This window comes from Trachurus trachurus, assembly GCF_905171665.1.
Source record: "Trachurus trachurus genome assembly, chromosome: 13".
Lineage (NCBI taxonomy): Eukaryota > Metazoa > Chordata > Actinopteri > Carangiformes > Carangidae > Trachurus > Trachurus trachurus.
In genome coordinates, this window is record NC_139892.1 from 36,665,314 (window position 1) to 36,681,245 (window position 15,932).

Below are 15,932 nucleotides of genomic sequence, written 5' to 3' on the forward strand. Positions count from 1 at the left end.
ACCTGGAAGTAGAATGTAAACAACAAGGAGATTCGGTCAATAGGTTCTGAGCTTTGGTTTAAACCAGATATCATTAGCCCATTTTTCTTTATACTCAAGAAATAACTTATGCTTCAAAAATTAACATTACAACGCAAACCATTAGTGAAAATATGTTGTTGATCACTGATCAGCCTTGCTAAAAATAGCTTTCATGTCACGATACCAAGGATAGTTATGTGTTTTATCCCAGTTAAAGACTTTTTTGGCTATTCTATCCTCGAAGATAAGCGATTCCAAAGCCTACGCATTTCCCCTTTCTGTTAAATCAAACAGGTTTCCCAATCCCAGCCCATGTCACCCTGGAGAGCCAGCGCAGGAGTTTTATTTATGCACACCTAGAAAACAACGAATAGCTCGACTTTGAATAGCATTATATGTGGTGGTGTTGACACATCATACTTCTATCCATGAAGGAGAAATAGCCCCTGTTGTCTGCTCGGCTCCTCTGCAGCCAGGCAGCGACTCACTCACTCTAAACTAAACTTGAACATATTTTCGTATAGAGTCGGACCCTCTGAAACCCAAACCGGGGGTTGCATCATCGGCCTGACATCCTCTAATGTCCTGAAGTGTGTTCTGAGACTGTGAGCTGCACACGGAGAGATCGTCTCTGCTGCTCGCACCAGAAAAACACTCTCATGCGCTCCCTCTCTCCCTCTCTCCCTCTCTCCCTCTCTCTCTCCGTGTGGACTGATGGACCGGGTCCCTGCTAAACATTTAGTTTGGAGCCGAGCCCAGTCCTGCACACTGCTTTCAATTATCTCTCCCTCTCTCTCTCTCTTTCCCTCTTTCCCCCTCTCTCTGTTGTTCTCTCGCTCACACTCCGGACTGTTTAGTGCAGAGAGAAGGAAGCGTCTGGTCGTTTTCTTCCTTCCTTCCTTCCTTCCCTCCTTTTTTCCCCCTTCGACACTCATTTTCACTCCACCTCGGAGTAAAACAGAGAGAGAGAGATACAGGAGGAGGAGGAGGAGGGTGGTGGTGGTTATGGGGGGGGGGGGGGGCAGGGGGAGAGTGACGTAGAGGCGGAGTGGAGTGAGAGAGAGAGAGGGGAGAGGTTTGGGGAGTTTTTTTGGACAATGCAACACGCTCAGAAACTCTTCTCGAGCACAACACTCGACATGCTGCTGCGGCCTCAACTCTGCTGCGTTCTGTCCGTCCTCTCCCTCGTCTCTCTGCCAGCTGACGGACAGACGGCCGTGGGGGGAGGAGGAGGTGGAGGAGGAGGAGGAGGAGGTGGAGGAGGAGGAGGTGGGGGTCTGGAGAGGATCCAGGTGATGTTCACGCCGACCATCTGCAAGGTGCGCTGCAGCCAGGACCGATGCGTCAACTACTGCGAGAGGGGCAACATGACCACGCTGTACAGCAGCAACGGGGAGGGAGGAGGAGGAGGAGGAGGACGAAGAGACGGAGCTCACGGACCGGGATTCAGAGTCTGTAAGTGCATCTTTTTTTTTCTCTCTCTCTCTGCTGTGTCCCGCAGGTGTCCGCCTAAACATCTCTGTATCCACAAACACTGTCTGATCCTGGGTCAGAGCAATGAACACGCACAGGTTTATATTCCCGAGCAGCTCCACGTGTTAGTCCTGCTCTTGTGCTGCTCAACAGGCAAAAACATAGAGTATTGAAAATCAGATTAAAGCAGAATATTTGTGTTAATATAAGTCTTAAATAGTTATATCTTCCGACAGCAATCACTTCTATAGAGTGTTTGGTCTGAAACACGGGTCTGTCAGTCACTCTGCTCTGCTCTGAGCCGAGGAGAAAACTTTCCTTGTATCCTACAACCTTTATCCAATGAGGAGAGAGAACGGCATAAAGGGGCGGTCCTCTCTGTGTGTGCAGCCAAGGGATGCGCGTGAATGTGGTGACGTAGGGACGAGGGCGGGGGCTTACTTCTGCTTTAAAGGTATATGGTTTTATTGCAGACAAACATTCCACGCCAAATGCACTGAGCATGATTTGTAGACACATGCACACATAGTTATAGTTACTAGTTACTTTCTCCAAAAAGTAACCGAGTTAGTAACTGAATTACTACATTATAAAAGTAACTAATTACTAGTAAAAGTAACTATTGCGTTACCACACGTCGCCACATTCACGCGCATCCCTTGGCTGCACACACAGAGAGGACCGCCCCTTTATGCCGTTCTCTCTCCTCATTGGATAAAGGTTGTAGGATTAGGGTTGCAAAATTCCGGGAATTTTCAAAGTTGGAAACTTTCCATGGGAATTAACGGGAATATATGGGAATTAACGGGAATAAATCAGAAATTTACAAAACTGAAGATTGGGCCTTAACAGGGAACTTAAATATAGTTGGGAAAAATATATTGTAGCAGAATCTTGGCTAAAACAACCAGATTTAATGCAAGTACACTTGAAGTATATGCTATTCCTCAATCACACAGCACACTGCTTACTGCAGGGCTATTGAGGCCACGCCCCCTACATGCACTGTGCATTCCTCCATCACATGCACAGATTATTTCCTGTGAAATCGTGGAAAGAAACATGAAATGTCATGTTTTTTGATTGTATTATTTTGCATGGATGTCTGCTTATGACCAAAAATAATAATTAGCTTGTTTAAATTACCCCCAATTTCCAGTTAATTCCCACAAATTCCCAATAATTCCCATAATTCCCATAAATTCCCATAATTCCCATGGAAAGTTTCCAATTTGGAATATTTCCAAAATTCCCCAGCTTAACTTCCCATGGAAAGTTTCTGGAAATTTACCGGAAATTTACTGGAAATTTTCCACCCCTTTGCAACCCTATGTAGGATACAAGGAAAGTTTTCTCCTCGGCTTACAGCAGAGCAGAGTGACTGACAGACCCGTGTTTCAGACCAAACACTCTATAGAAGTGATTGCTGTCGGAAGATACAACTATTTAAGACTTATATTAACACAAATATTCACCTTACTTCTGCTTTAACACCGAGTGCAGCAGGGAAGCTCATAGCACAACAGGCCAGATGTTCCCTCAGGCTCAAACACACCTGGATTTGAAACAGAATCATTTTATTTAATCACAAGTGGACGTGTGCGGTCGGAGGATGATTGATGATAAACCGAATCGTCAGGAAGATGAAGTTCCGCGCCGCAGGTGTCGTGTAACACTTCAAACCGGCTGCGCCTCCTCCCACCTGTTTACAGAGAGCACAGGGGAGAATCTGAGCAGGAGAAAAAGCCGAGCTCACCCGCCGCAGTAAATATCTGATCTCAACATATGAGGTTACATGTGTGAAGCGGCTCCAGCTGCGTCACGTGACCCGCAGCCCCTTTGATGGTTGGCACAGTGCGGAGTTTTGAAACGCAGCCAGGGGAATAGCTGTGTGCAGTCTGAACTGATTCCAGGTCAGTGTTTGTTAAATCATTCCCACTGGCAGTGGGTCTCTGAGCTGTCACAGGTTCTGAACCGCACTTTTTAGACTTCACACAGAACCCAAACGCTCATGTGGAGTCGTTTTGGTTTGCAAAACTGAAAAGCTCTTTTCATTTCCTGCTGACAGTTTTGTCAAATCATCCCTCTCGTTTCTTTTTTCCCAGCAGCCTTTGTTTGGTTTCAGGTATTTCTATGCAAATTAACCTGGGTCAGGTCGTGATCCATCCCTGCCAGCACTTTATTTGCTCTGCTGGAGAATAGCTGGGAACCATCAGAAAAGTCAAATGATCAATGCAAAAAGAAAGACAAAAAAAACAAACCTTTGGATATTGTCTGTGTTCTACTTTTTTTTTTTTTTCCAGTTCTTGCGCCACACAGTGATTACATCAGTAAATCAGTTTGTCACATTCATGTTGCTCAAACACAGAAACACTCTGAACCTCACCGCTGCTATTTGCACCAAAAAAAAAAACCCCACACTCTTTACCCTCAGTCAAACTCTGTCACAATTGGAAGTTTCCCAAAGAATCGTTAGCTTAATCTCTGCCATAAAAAAAACTACAATGACCATAAATCAACTCAGATGAGAGAGAGAAGTGTCTGCAGAGCTTCACTGAGGATCCGAGCCTCCTGCTGTTTGGCCTGCGACAGTGGCTGAACATGGTGAGTCAGTGCAGACGGGAGCTGCTCACACTTTGACTACATGTAACAACAAGCACAAGGAACAGATTGTGGCAGTGTCAGTCAATGGCAACACTACTGATCAGAGGTGGCAAAAGTACTCATATTCTGTACTTAAAGGAGCATTATCGCAAATCCAAATTCTTAATTCGGCCACTAGATGGAGCCAGGCGGAGCATATCAGATATAAACAAGTGGGCAGCTGTCAGAGAGAGAGAGCAGCCTCGTTTAGTCCCCCCCCCTCCTCCCTCCTCCTCCTCCTCCCTCACCAGGCTGAATGAAGGTGCAATAGGGCTGGGACGATATGCTTTTCTCCCGATTCGATTCTTCTACGATTTTTTTGGATGGCGATTCGATTTAAATTGCGATTCTACGATATTGCCGATTCTCTCGATTTTTTGTCTGCATTTTTAACATTTATCTGCACACAAATACTGTAGGAGCCTATAAATTAACATACTCCATTATAAAGTGAACTTAAACTCTTTTCAAAACCTGTACTCTCTGTATGTAAAAAAGGCTAACAAATGCACATTGCACAATATTAAAAAAAATGTTTAAAAAAAAATATATATATATAGTGCTCGTGGTGGAAACAAAGGTAACTCCAGGTGTTATTAAAGGCTTTTTACGCATCACCTTGTCTCCTGCGCGTGAGTGCCTGAAGTAAGCCTTGTGCTTTTTTTCGTCTCTACTGATTCAACTCCTTTACTCAAGTAAAAGTAAGAAAGTACAGGATCTGAAATGTACTTTCAATGTAAAAGTAAAAAGTAAAAATGAAAATGTTTGCCTTTAATGAAACCTACATCCTTTGATCATTTTGTTAACAAAAAAAGTTCAGACAGAATAATCAAGATTGAACTGACCAGAGACTGTGTTTCCCATTAGGCTAATTAACGTTTGGGCCGCCACAGACCTCACTAAATAATAATAATAATAATAGCCTAATAATAATAATTTTGAAACAGCATTTCACCACCTCTCATCTCTGCCAGTCAGTCCACCTGCAAATGGAAATGGAAAATGCGCTATATCGAAAAGGCGAGAGAATCCGGTCAATTTTCTAAATCAAATAAATAAAATTATTATTAATGAAGTTGTTGAAGGCCGTCTATAAATATTTGACCGTTGCGTGTGCACACGCCCCACACACAAACACACACACACACACACACACACACACACACACACACACACACACACACACACACACACACACACACACACACACACACACACACACACACAGTACACATGGAGCAACAGAGAGAGGTAGGTGGGAGGGGCATTAAGGGCTTTCCGGAGGACAGCAAAAACAACACACATCAATACAGAAAAATGACGTGTGTGTGGAAAACCGAGTGAATACGAGTATGGACGACTGCAGTCGATGTCTGACGGGCGCGGAGAGAAGAGAAGTACGTAACGAGCCTGTTTTTACAATGTAAGGAGTAGAAAGTACACATTTTTGTGTATAAATGTAGGGAGTAAAAGTAAAAGTAAAAAGTCGTCAGAAAAATAAATACTCAAGTAAAGTACAGATACCTGAAAAATCTACTTAAGTACAGGACTTGCCACCTCTGCTACTGATTACTTTATCATACACTCCCCCAAGCATCATGGGAATTGTAGTGTTTTATCTGGTTTTTATGCCTTTATTTTGACAGGACAGGTGGAGAGAGATATGAAATGGGGATAGAGGAGGAGGGAGGGGGCAATTCCTTTCCTGCCCAGGGCTTCTGCAGCGAGGACTATGCATGGCCTCTGTTCATGGGGCTTTCTCCACCCAGTGAGCTATACGACGCCCCATGGAAAGTGGAGGTCTAAACCTCAGAATGCCATTTTTCAGAAAAAAAACGATAACGAATAATGGAAAGAGCAACAAAAACATGAACACCAACTTGTGCCAAAAAGCTGCAGTTAGTTTACTACATAATATAGCCTACTACACCTCACAAACAGCTGGTGCATTCAGTTATAGTCCAAGATGACACATGTGGCATGCTGAGCCCTTTTCTGAGTAACATATGATTAAAAAAAGAAGTAATTTTGAATGAAAAAAGCGATAAGAAGAATGAGTCATCCTATTGAGCTCTCATCTTACTTAATGGTCCATGTTCCAGGCTCATTGTATTTACATGACAGTGGATGGAAGTGATCATTAATGCAGATTTTCTGGATATTTGGGAAATAAATTGAATGGAAAGTTTAGTAGAGAGAGAGAGAGAGGAACAAGAGGGGGCCAGAGGGGGGAGGAACACCAATGACATATGGCTTTCATTTATCATTAACTTAACCTACACACACACACAAACACACTCTATACACTCATACCCAGTCACTCACGCACACACACTGCAGAGGAGGAGGGAGGAGTTGATGACATCATGGGGTCAAAAGGTCAATCCCCTTTGCCCAAACAGCTGGTCCTCCATCGCTTCTTTTTTTCTTCTCACCGACTTAACTTTATCAGCACAAATTTTACAACACAACCCAACCTATACTTTAAAGGGATAGTTCACCCAAAATTCAAATTTCTGTTCAAATTGTACTCATTATCTACTCAGCCTCATGTGGACTAAGAGCTGGGAGAAGTTTCAGAGTCCTCCGTGGCTTCTCTGAGTTACAGGGGGTCTCGGCGTAGCAGTGCATGTCCATATAATGGTTGTGAATGGATACCAACTTTCTTCATCCAAAAAGACACACCAAAAAACATCCAAATATCTCCATAGTGCTCGTCTGTAATGTCCCTCTTGTACTGAAGCCCTGACATGAGAAATTGTTCCGGAAAAAATTAAATAAGTCTATATTTTAAGCTTGTTTGTAGCGGAAGCTCCCTGTGTCTCAGTTCACTGCTCTTCCTGTGTCAGTGCAAATCTCGCGTGATTTGCACTGACCGGCGGAACAATTTCTCATGTTGGGGCTTCAATACAAGAGGGACATTACAGACGAGCAGCATGGAGGTATTTGGATGGTTTTTGGTGTGTCTTTTTTGGACGAATAAAGTTGGTATCCATTGACAACCATTATATGGACAAATACTGCTACGCCGAGACCCCCCCGTAACTCAGAGAAGGAACGAAGGACTCTGAAACTTCTCACAGCTCTTAGTCAACATGAGGGTGAGTAGATAATGAGTGAAATTTGAATTTTGGGTGAACTATCCCTTTAACCTGCTTCATCTGTGTGTGTGTGTGTGTGTGTTTCAACTACTCCAGATGTTTGTATCTGGACCTGTTGCAGTCAGGATGGATGAACATGGACACGGCCTGTCCTCCGTTTGACTGGAAATTCCAATAATTTCTGTTGTGTTTCCACCGTGAAATGAGTCGGTGACGACCACAGTTTAACAGGACATCTGAACCTCTTCCTCTCACCATCTCTTGCTCTCTTTTTCTTTCTCCCGCTCTGCGCTCCTCATTCTTTCCATCATGACCTCCGCCTCACCCGTTGCTTTCTATCCGTTACATTGTCATTTTTCATCCTCCCTCACTTTTCCAACAGAACATTGCAGCATTGTGTGATGAGTGATCGTTGTGCTTATGGATGCAAAGCCAGGTCCTGGGCTCGGTCCAGGGACCAGTCTTGTCTGTTTCAGTCTTGGGCTGAAACAATCAGTCAATTTATCCAAAATTGCTCAATCGACAGAACAAACTCCCAAGTATTATATGATCCAACTAGAGCAATGAATGCATGGTCAGAAGCAGTGGTGGAGGCTTTTATGCTTTACAGACCAAGTCTGTGACAGTTGGACAGTATCAAAAGCAGGCTGTGAAAACACTTCGCTTTCCGAAACTCCTCGTAGTCCCTTTAAACATACAAATGGAACAATATCTAATTAAATATGCACTAGTTTGCATACATTTCCTGAACAGAAATCTGAACATTGATTGAAGCCACTTTCAAATTTCTTGTTTTATTTTACTGATATTAAACAGATATCCAAAAACCCCACTCCATAAATGAGAAAATACTATCACCAGCACTAAAAAACATCTTTCTTTTTTTGCCATGTTTTTAGGAATACTAATACAAATTTGCACTCATACTTCATAACAATTTTTTTTTCTATGTATTTATTATTGAAAACAGACCACACCTGTGACCTGTATGCTTGTGCAAAGATTAACTAGCACTAGTACTTTTGAAAACGAGAAATGTGCAATTACAAACAGCATATGCAATAGGGACGGTTGCAATTCACAAAGCACTTGAAATCGGGCAGTATGCAACAATATCAAGCACTGAATGCTTCAACTAGCACTAGTAGCACTTTAGCACCTTGCACTTTAACATTTTACAAACTCAACAACATGGAAGATGTCTGGCCTGTATTCAAAATTTTATTACCTTTGTTGTGTTTTAAAAAAAAATCTTCTTCTTTATTAAGATTTATCTTATTGTTACTTTTTCTCTATTCACACCAACCTGCCAATGGGACTGGAGATTGAAATTAGCCTCGGCTATAAACACATGCATAGTATTTACATGAATGTTTATCAATATGTATCTCCCATTTTAAAAAAAAAGAAGAAAAAATTCTGAAATCTGAAATATCAACAAATCTCTGTGTGAAAACCTTCAGTTAACTGAAACTGAAACACCGGTGTTTCCACAGGCAGCTGCTAAAATAGAGTTAGAAAAAAGTATATTTTCTTATGTCTGTGTGTAGTTACTACAATAGTGGAGGGTATCGGTATCATTTCTCATTCATACTGTTGCTATGATGTCACGACAACCGAATTTGATTTGATTGCTGTTGTCTGCACTTCCAGGAGAGACTGAAATTGTTAGCAGAGGAGACATTTTGAACAGTGCATGCTGATGAGAACCAGAGGCAGTGGCCACAGCAGGGGATGTGGACATGTCTCCCAGTACCTTCCAGATACAAGTGCAAAAATGTTATCTTTAATGAGTCAAAGGCACCTGGAGCTGGAGGAGAGATGAGTGGTGGCACTGATGAGAGGGTTACGCCTGGTACACACAAAGATTTTCTAAATCTCAACAGATTTCTTATCTGTGAGACCTGTCGTGGAAATTCTCTGTTGCTGGTGAAGAATGAAATAGACACTTGCCGACCATCATGATTTTATTTCCTTGCAAGGAGAGGTCAGTTCAAACCCAAGTGGGTGATGGTAAAGAAAAGACAAAGACAATGGGAAAACCTAAACATTTATAGTTGAGGGAAGGTCCACTTCTGGGGTGTGTTTGTGTCTTTTGGCCGGCCCCTTCCCTGATTGTGTTTTCACACCTTCACCTTTGAAGGTATCATCACCGGTCTCCCGAGGTACGGAGTTAAGAGATACAATTTAAAATACAAAGGGGTTTGAGTGTGAATTAGGAAGTGGGAAGTTGGGCATCACAGATGGTTAAGTGTAAAGGAACTTGAATTTACAATTGCAGAAGGAAGTCTGGGAAAGCAGGGTGTAGGAACATCTCAAGTGATTAAAACAACTTTACCATTTCAATCAGGATAGACCATTTACGACAAGAGAGCCAGGTTTGAGGATGAAGATGAAATTACATTTATTGTGCACAAAATAGACTTTGGCGCTTAGACCACGGGTGTAGACCAGCTGAGTAAACTGATCTGGGGATGAGAAGCTTGCATCTGAAGTAGTTATATCCCCCCCGGGCCTAGACACTGGTGGTGGTAGGGAAGCTTGAAGTCGCCTGATGGGGGAACTTCTCGGTTGAAGATCCAGGTTAAGACAGTCTGTATCTTGATGGAGGTGGTGCCGGGGTGGAGGTGGGCTGAGAGTTTTGCAGGAATGACGGCTGGATGACAGGAGAGAGAGAACTTTTAAATTTGATGCTAATGACTGATTGGTGGAAGGGAAAGAGGATGGCAGACTGTGATTGGCTGAATTATGAGAATGAGGGTGGAGCGAGAGGATAGCAGGAAAACAGGGAAAGGGCTTTGAGGCGTGCTTAAAGAGATAGGCCGGTGCATATTCTCATTTGTCCAGGTCATAGTATTTCATAGTATTGGATGAGAGGTGAAACGTCTTCCTAGACAAATAACTAAGTCCAGTTGCTTTCGATTTAACCTCCTTTGAAAAAGCTTAAAGAGATAGTCTTCCTGTCTGAACTTTCGCTTAACTTCATTACAGACCCAACTCACTTAGATAAAAAATCTTTGATTGAACTGTTTTGATCGTGTTGTGTGTGTGTGGTGTAGCTCCGATATTCCAAATACAGCACACTGCACACATAAAGATTTGTCTGATGATGACACACTAGAATCTCGTCCCCCACGCCAGAAATCAAACGTGATCTGACGTACTTTGTTGATGGTAGCCATGGAGACGTTAGCCACACTGGTTTGTTATGCTACGTGTGCTGCAGTCAGCTGCTTCTTTATTGGCTTCATTCAATTTCACGTCACATTCCGCGGAGTCGGTGACTCGAGATTGTTGACTTCCGCCACACACAAGAGGACCTTTGACCGAAACGGTCACGATTGTTGGGGCCGACAATCGTAAATTTGAACATGTTAAAGGGATAGTTCACCCTAGAATGATATTTCGCTCATTATCTACTCACCCTCATGTTGACTAAGGGCTGGAAGAATTATCAGAGTCCACCGTCCCTTCTCTGAGTTACAGGGGGTCTTGGCGTAGCAGTGAATTTCAATGCAACGGTTGCAAAGGGACACCGGAGCTCTTCGTAAAAAAACACACACAAAAAAACATCCAAATACCTCCATGATGCTCGTATGTAATGTCCGTCTTGTGCTGAAGCCCCAAATTGCGTAATTGTCCCGAAAAAAAATTAAATAAGTCTATATTTTAAGCTTGTTGGTAGCGGAAGCTTCTCGTCTTCTTCTTCTTCTCCTCTTCCTGGTCCGTCCAAATATCGCGTGATTCGCGGTAACCGCAATGACGCCGGCGCAAATCACGCGATATTTGGACGGACCAGGAAGAGGAGAAGAAGAAGAAGACGAGAAGCTTCCGCTACAAACAAGCTTAAAATATAGACTTATTTAATTTTTTTTCGGGACAATTACGCAATTTGGGGCTTCAGCACAAGACGGACATTACATACGAGCATCATGGAGGTATTTGGATGTTTTTTTGTGTGTGTTTTTTTACGAAGAGCTCCGGTGTCCCTTTGCAACCGTTGCATTGAAATTCACTGCTACGCCGAGACCCCCTGTAACTCAGAGAAGGGACGGTGGACTCTGATAATTCTTCCAGCCCTTAGTCAACATGAGGGTGAGTAGATAATGAGCGAAATATCATTCTAGGGTGAACTATCCCTTTAAGAAAATCTTAAAAGCCTTTAGCCTGACAAGCCAGACTATATCACTAAAATGTCTAGTCTGGAAACGAGCGGTAGACCTCGGCTCAATCCAGGGGGCGGGATGAAGGCTGTCTTTCAAACTGCCTCTGCACCAATAGGGTAGCGCTACGACCAATCAGAGCAAAGAGCAGGATGACGTTAGCCTGACAAGCCAATTAAAATGTATGTCGTCATGGCGTTAAGCCGCCCAACGACTCTCTAAACAGATAGAGCGCTGTGATTGGTCAACACAAACGGTGTTCGAGACTCAAAAAGTTCCTATGGCTCGTTTCTAGACCCACCTACGGAGCAAAGAGATTTGCTGCCGCTAGGGTGCAGCTAGATTTCTAGGCTAAAAAGCCTAAGATAATCGGGCAATTTTTGTCTTTGGTCGGAAGGGGGAAAATCGGGGCAAAATCAGCCAGATTATCTTTATGTGTGGCAGGCTTTAGTAAGATAGAGAACTTAAGGGGAACTGTAGCCGTAGCTGGATGTGTTGGTATTGACCCAGTTGGCTGGTGGAGAGTCATATCTAAGTTTTGCCATTGCTACAAAGCCAATGGCATCAAATCCAGCTGATGTTTTGTTTTTATCACTGTCATATCTGTTCTTCTACTTATAAGTTAGCATGCTAACCAGCTTACCCTGGTCCATCCAGACCATCTTATTACTTTTGATACTGACTCATCATCATGTAATCATCAGAGAGAGAGAGAGAGAGTGAGAGATGGAGCATTTTAGGCCAAACAGAGACTTTAGTAGAAAAAAGAGACTTTTGCATATCCAGTTAAAAGTTCTTTGTAGTTGCTTTAAAGTCTTTAACTTAGCCTACAATACAGAAGCCTCCTGACATAATATTTTACCTTATTCAAATATGTAGGTACAGTAAAGCGACAGAGCATTGAGCAGCTAAAAGAGGGTTGAGACCAAACACAGATCTAAAAGAGAGGAGACACTGGGATGAGACAACCACTACATGTTCATCTGTAACTGCTGCATGTGGAAACAAGCAGGTGTTTGATCCTTATTAACTGATAACATGTTCCTTTAAAGGTACATTGTGTAGGAATTACTCCCATCTAGCGTTGCGGTTGTATTTCACAAGCAACTCGATCATATTTTTCATGCTGCATTCACATGAAATTGGGCAGACGGCAGACGGACGACAGCCGCTGCAGGTAACGGCTTAAACAAGCCTCTATGTAAACAATACACGTGACAATATGTTGTCATGGCGATGTGGTATTGTTTACCTGACCCACGTTTTACCGGCTTTCTCTGGACTTCTGTGACTAAAATGACATCTGGTTTGTTAGCGACGGCCGTCTGCCCGACTGCAGGTGAATGCAGCATCAGTGTAACGCTCCGTTCCTCCTCACTGCGTTACCACGGTGACTGAGTTTCCGTGGTTTCCTGCCGTCACGCTGCCACTGAACGGCTCATTCAGAGCTTATATTACCGGAACACTCCAGTTTGTTGATGGGGGTGATTACTGATAAATGAAAAACAGACTTTTGAACGAAATAATCGATTTTCGTGAATAGATAACAGGAGAAGTTACACAATGTCCCTTTAATCAGCTGTCAGAGCTGAATTAGTTATTTCACTTTTTATCGACTCATTCCTGAGAGTTTGGTGTTTTGGTTCTGTTAATCCTCTGTCACATCATCTGTGTTTATATCATTTCATCTCTTTAATCTCTCCGTGTTTATGCCTACATGAACTCTCCTTTTTTTTTTTAACTAGCTCTCTGCTTTCTCTCTTTTTTGACCCAGTTACCTCCTGAAACCTCCTCCTCCTCTTCCAATCTGATGCAGTCCATCTGTGGGCGGCATCCAGGAGGATAATAATTAGGTCACTATGTTTACACTGACACACACACACACATGTGCAACATCTGTTTGTGTGTGTGTGTGTTTTACCAGTGTTACTTGTAGAAGAGACAAACTTTCACATACAAAGTTTGCACACAAACAGTGTCGGGAAAGAAACTATTGCATTACTTTTTTTTATAAAATACTCAAATATGTCAATTTACTTGGACTCGACCCCCCACCCCCCTAACCATTACCCTAACCTCTCCTTTATTTGGAACTAACCAACTCACTCAGTATTCTGTGCGGAGGAATACTGAGTGAGTTGGTTAGTTTCAGATAAACAGCTTTTTGCCGACTAGTTGATGGACTGAAAAAAAAGTGCATATAACGCACAACCGATGTATTATTTTGTGACGGGACTTCTTGAGTCAAGTAACGGTACATTTTATTGTCAGTAACTGTAACGGTGTTATAAACTTTTTTGATTACTTGTTACTGAAAAAAGTAGTAGTACTGTTATTTCGGTAACACTTTACTTGAATAGGTATTCATAAGATTGACATAACACTGTCAAAACCATGACATAACAGCTGTCATAAACATCTATGAATACTTATGACAGCTGTCGTTAAGTGTCATTCGGTAAGTTATGTCACTTTTAATGCAAAGTTGACATTGTTTGAGATGTTTTTGTTGTGACAACTTGACATAAAGACAATTTAAACTGTCATAGCAGACCTCATTGCCAAACTTTAAAAATTATGTCAAGTTGTCAGAACAAAAACATCTCAAATAATGTCAACTTTGCATCAAAAGTGTCATAACTTACCGAATGAGACTTAATGACAGCTGTCATAAGTATTCATAGATGTTTATGACAGCTGTTATGTCATGGTTATGACAGTGTTATGTCAATCTTATGAATACCTATTCAAGTAAAGTGTTACCGTTATTTCATAACACGGTTATTCCCATCGCTGCACACAAATATAGGTATTCAGATCATTTAGTTGGAGAAGGGTATGTAGAGATACCTGGGCCAGCCATGTCTCACTAGTGCAACTACAAAGATAACTTCTGCATCTGGACCCTGTGGAGCAGCAGCAGCCTCAGTGCAGAGCAGAGCAGAGCAGGCTGAACAACACTCAATACATGATGTATCCCGTCGGGCCAGTGTGGTCATGTGTTCTCCAGACAGACGAACAGTCATGGCCCAAGAATCAAAATGCAATCCCAAGTACAACCCCCCCCCCCTACCGGACTAGGGTCCAGACCACTGACAGCTAAGCTTCGGTGCACGATCTGCTGGATCAGCAGCTCCATGGGTCCTTGTTCCCTGCTGTCAGGAGGTGAGGATCAGCCAGAGGAACACATGCCTGTCTGCCCAGTCTCCTCTGCTGTGTGTGTGTGTGGGGGGGGGGCTCTAGCAGGAAATGCTGCATTCGATTGCACTTGGAACTCGGAAAGATCCGACGTCCGAATCGGAAAAATGCAATAGAACGGCCCTTGAAGTCGGAACTCCGACTCGGGAACTCGGGTAAGATCCAAGCAGCCCGAGTCTGTCAGAATTACGTCACAGCAATATGGCGTCGCACACCGCGAGAGGTATTTATTTATTTAGGCTATTTATTTTCCAACCTAGATAATTAAGCAAGGGAGAGGTTATGAAAAAGGGAATATAGCCTAGTTCCACGCGTACTGCAGCAAGAGTTGACATCTGCACGGCTCGCTATGATGCATGCAGGATTCCCCTCGCTGGTGTGTTCAAGACTTGCAGAAGTGGCGTTTCGCTTTCTCTCTCTCCCCCATGCAACTAATGTTCTTCCCCAGCAGTTACTTTTTAATGCTCGAAAGACATCAGCTTACTGTGGCCGGCCATGTTTTCCGAGGTTGCGCAATGAAACGCATTTACCTCGGAAGTCGGAATTTCCGACCCGGATCTTTCCGAGTTCCGAGCGCAATCGAACGCAGCATAAGAAGCTGCCGGAGGAGGTTGAGGTGACTCTGCTGGGCCATGCTGCTCTGCCTGCCACTCCACGTCACTGTTCTCCATCAGCACGGCCATGAAGCTGTGGCGATTCCAAAGTATCTCGGTGGAGATATAAATCTCTTTATTTCTCATTCAAATCTCTCATTTTTTGTTCTTCTCTGTTTGCATGGATGAGATCTGCTGTCATTGGAGGTTGTGTCCATTACTCATTGTTTACCTGCTGATTCCAGGTCAGTCTAAAGCTCTCTGTCAGTGCTCCTTGGCTCTTGGAACAGTTTTCTTTTTTCTAAGAAATCTTGCAGCAGCACCTGCTCGTGGCTTTATGGCCAACTTATGTTCTGTCTTTTCACTTCAGGCCCCCACGGTGCATTCAGGGGTTTAGAAACACGTCTGTAATCCACATGCTTCTTGTCTGACACCTTGGTGATGATGAACCTTTTTTATAGGCATCACTCAGGACTAAAGCAGCTGATATTAATGAGCACTGATAGGAGACAGGAGGACAGATTCCTGCTGCTTTCTTCTCTTTCATTCCTTTCTGCTCCTCCTCCTTTTCTTCAATACTTATTCCCTGTGTCATTTCACTTTATTCATTTATGGACATACATGTTTTGATTTCTTTCTATGTGTGGATAACTTGGGAACAGGGAAGTCAAATTAGACCATCACCTTGTGAGGAGGAGCTTCTCTCTGTGTAGACTCTGATTTATTTACTTATTGATCAG

At 43.1% G+C, this 15,932-nt stretch overlaps 1 protein-coding gene across 5 annotated transcripts in view; it reads left to right on the top strand.

Moving 5' to 3' along the window:
• Positions 1-732: 732 nt before the first annotated feature.
• ltbp4 (latent transforming growth factor beta binding protein 4) overlaps positions 733-15,932 on the top strand; it is an 82,406-nt gene continuing 67,206 nt past the window's right edge. For 2 of the 5 annotated variants that reach the window (XM_083985118.1, XM_083985120.1), the window contains exon 1: positions 733-1,476. In XM_083985118.1, coding sequence (XP_083841244.1) covers positions 1,119-1,476 — 358 coding nt within the window. In that variant the 5' untranslated portion in view covers positions 733-1,118. Of the gene's footprint in view, positions 1,477-13,175; positions 13,255-15,932 lie in introns of all 5 variants that reach the window. The other 3 variants (XM_083985119.1, XM_083985121.1, XM_083985122.1) reach the window with 2 other exon arrangements.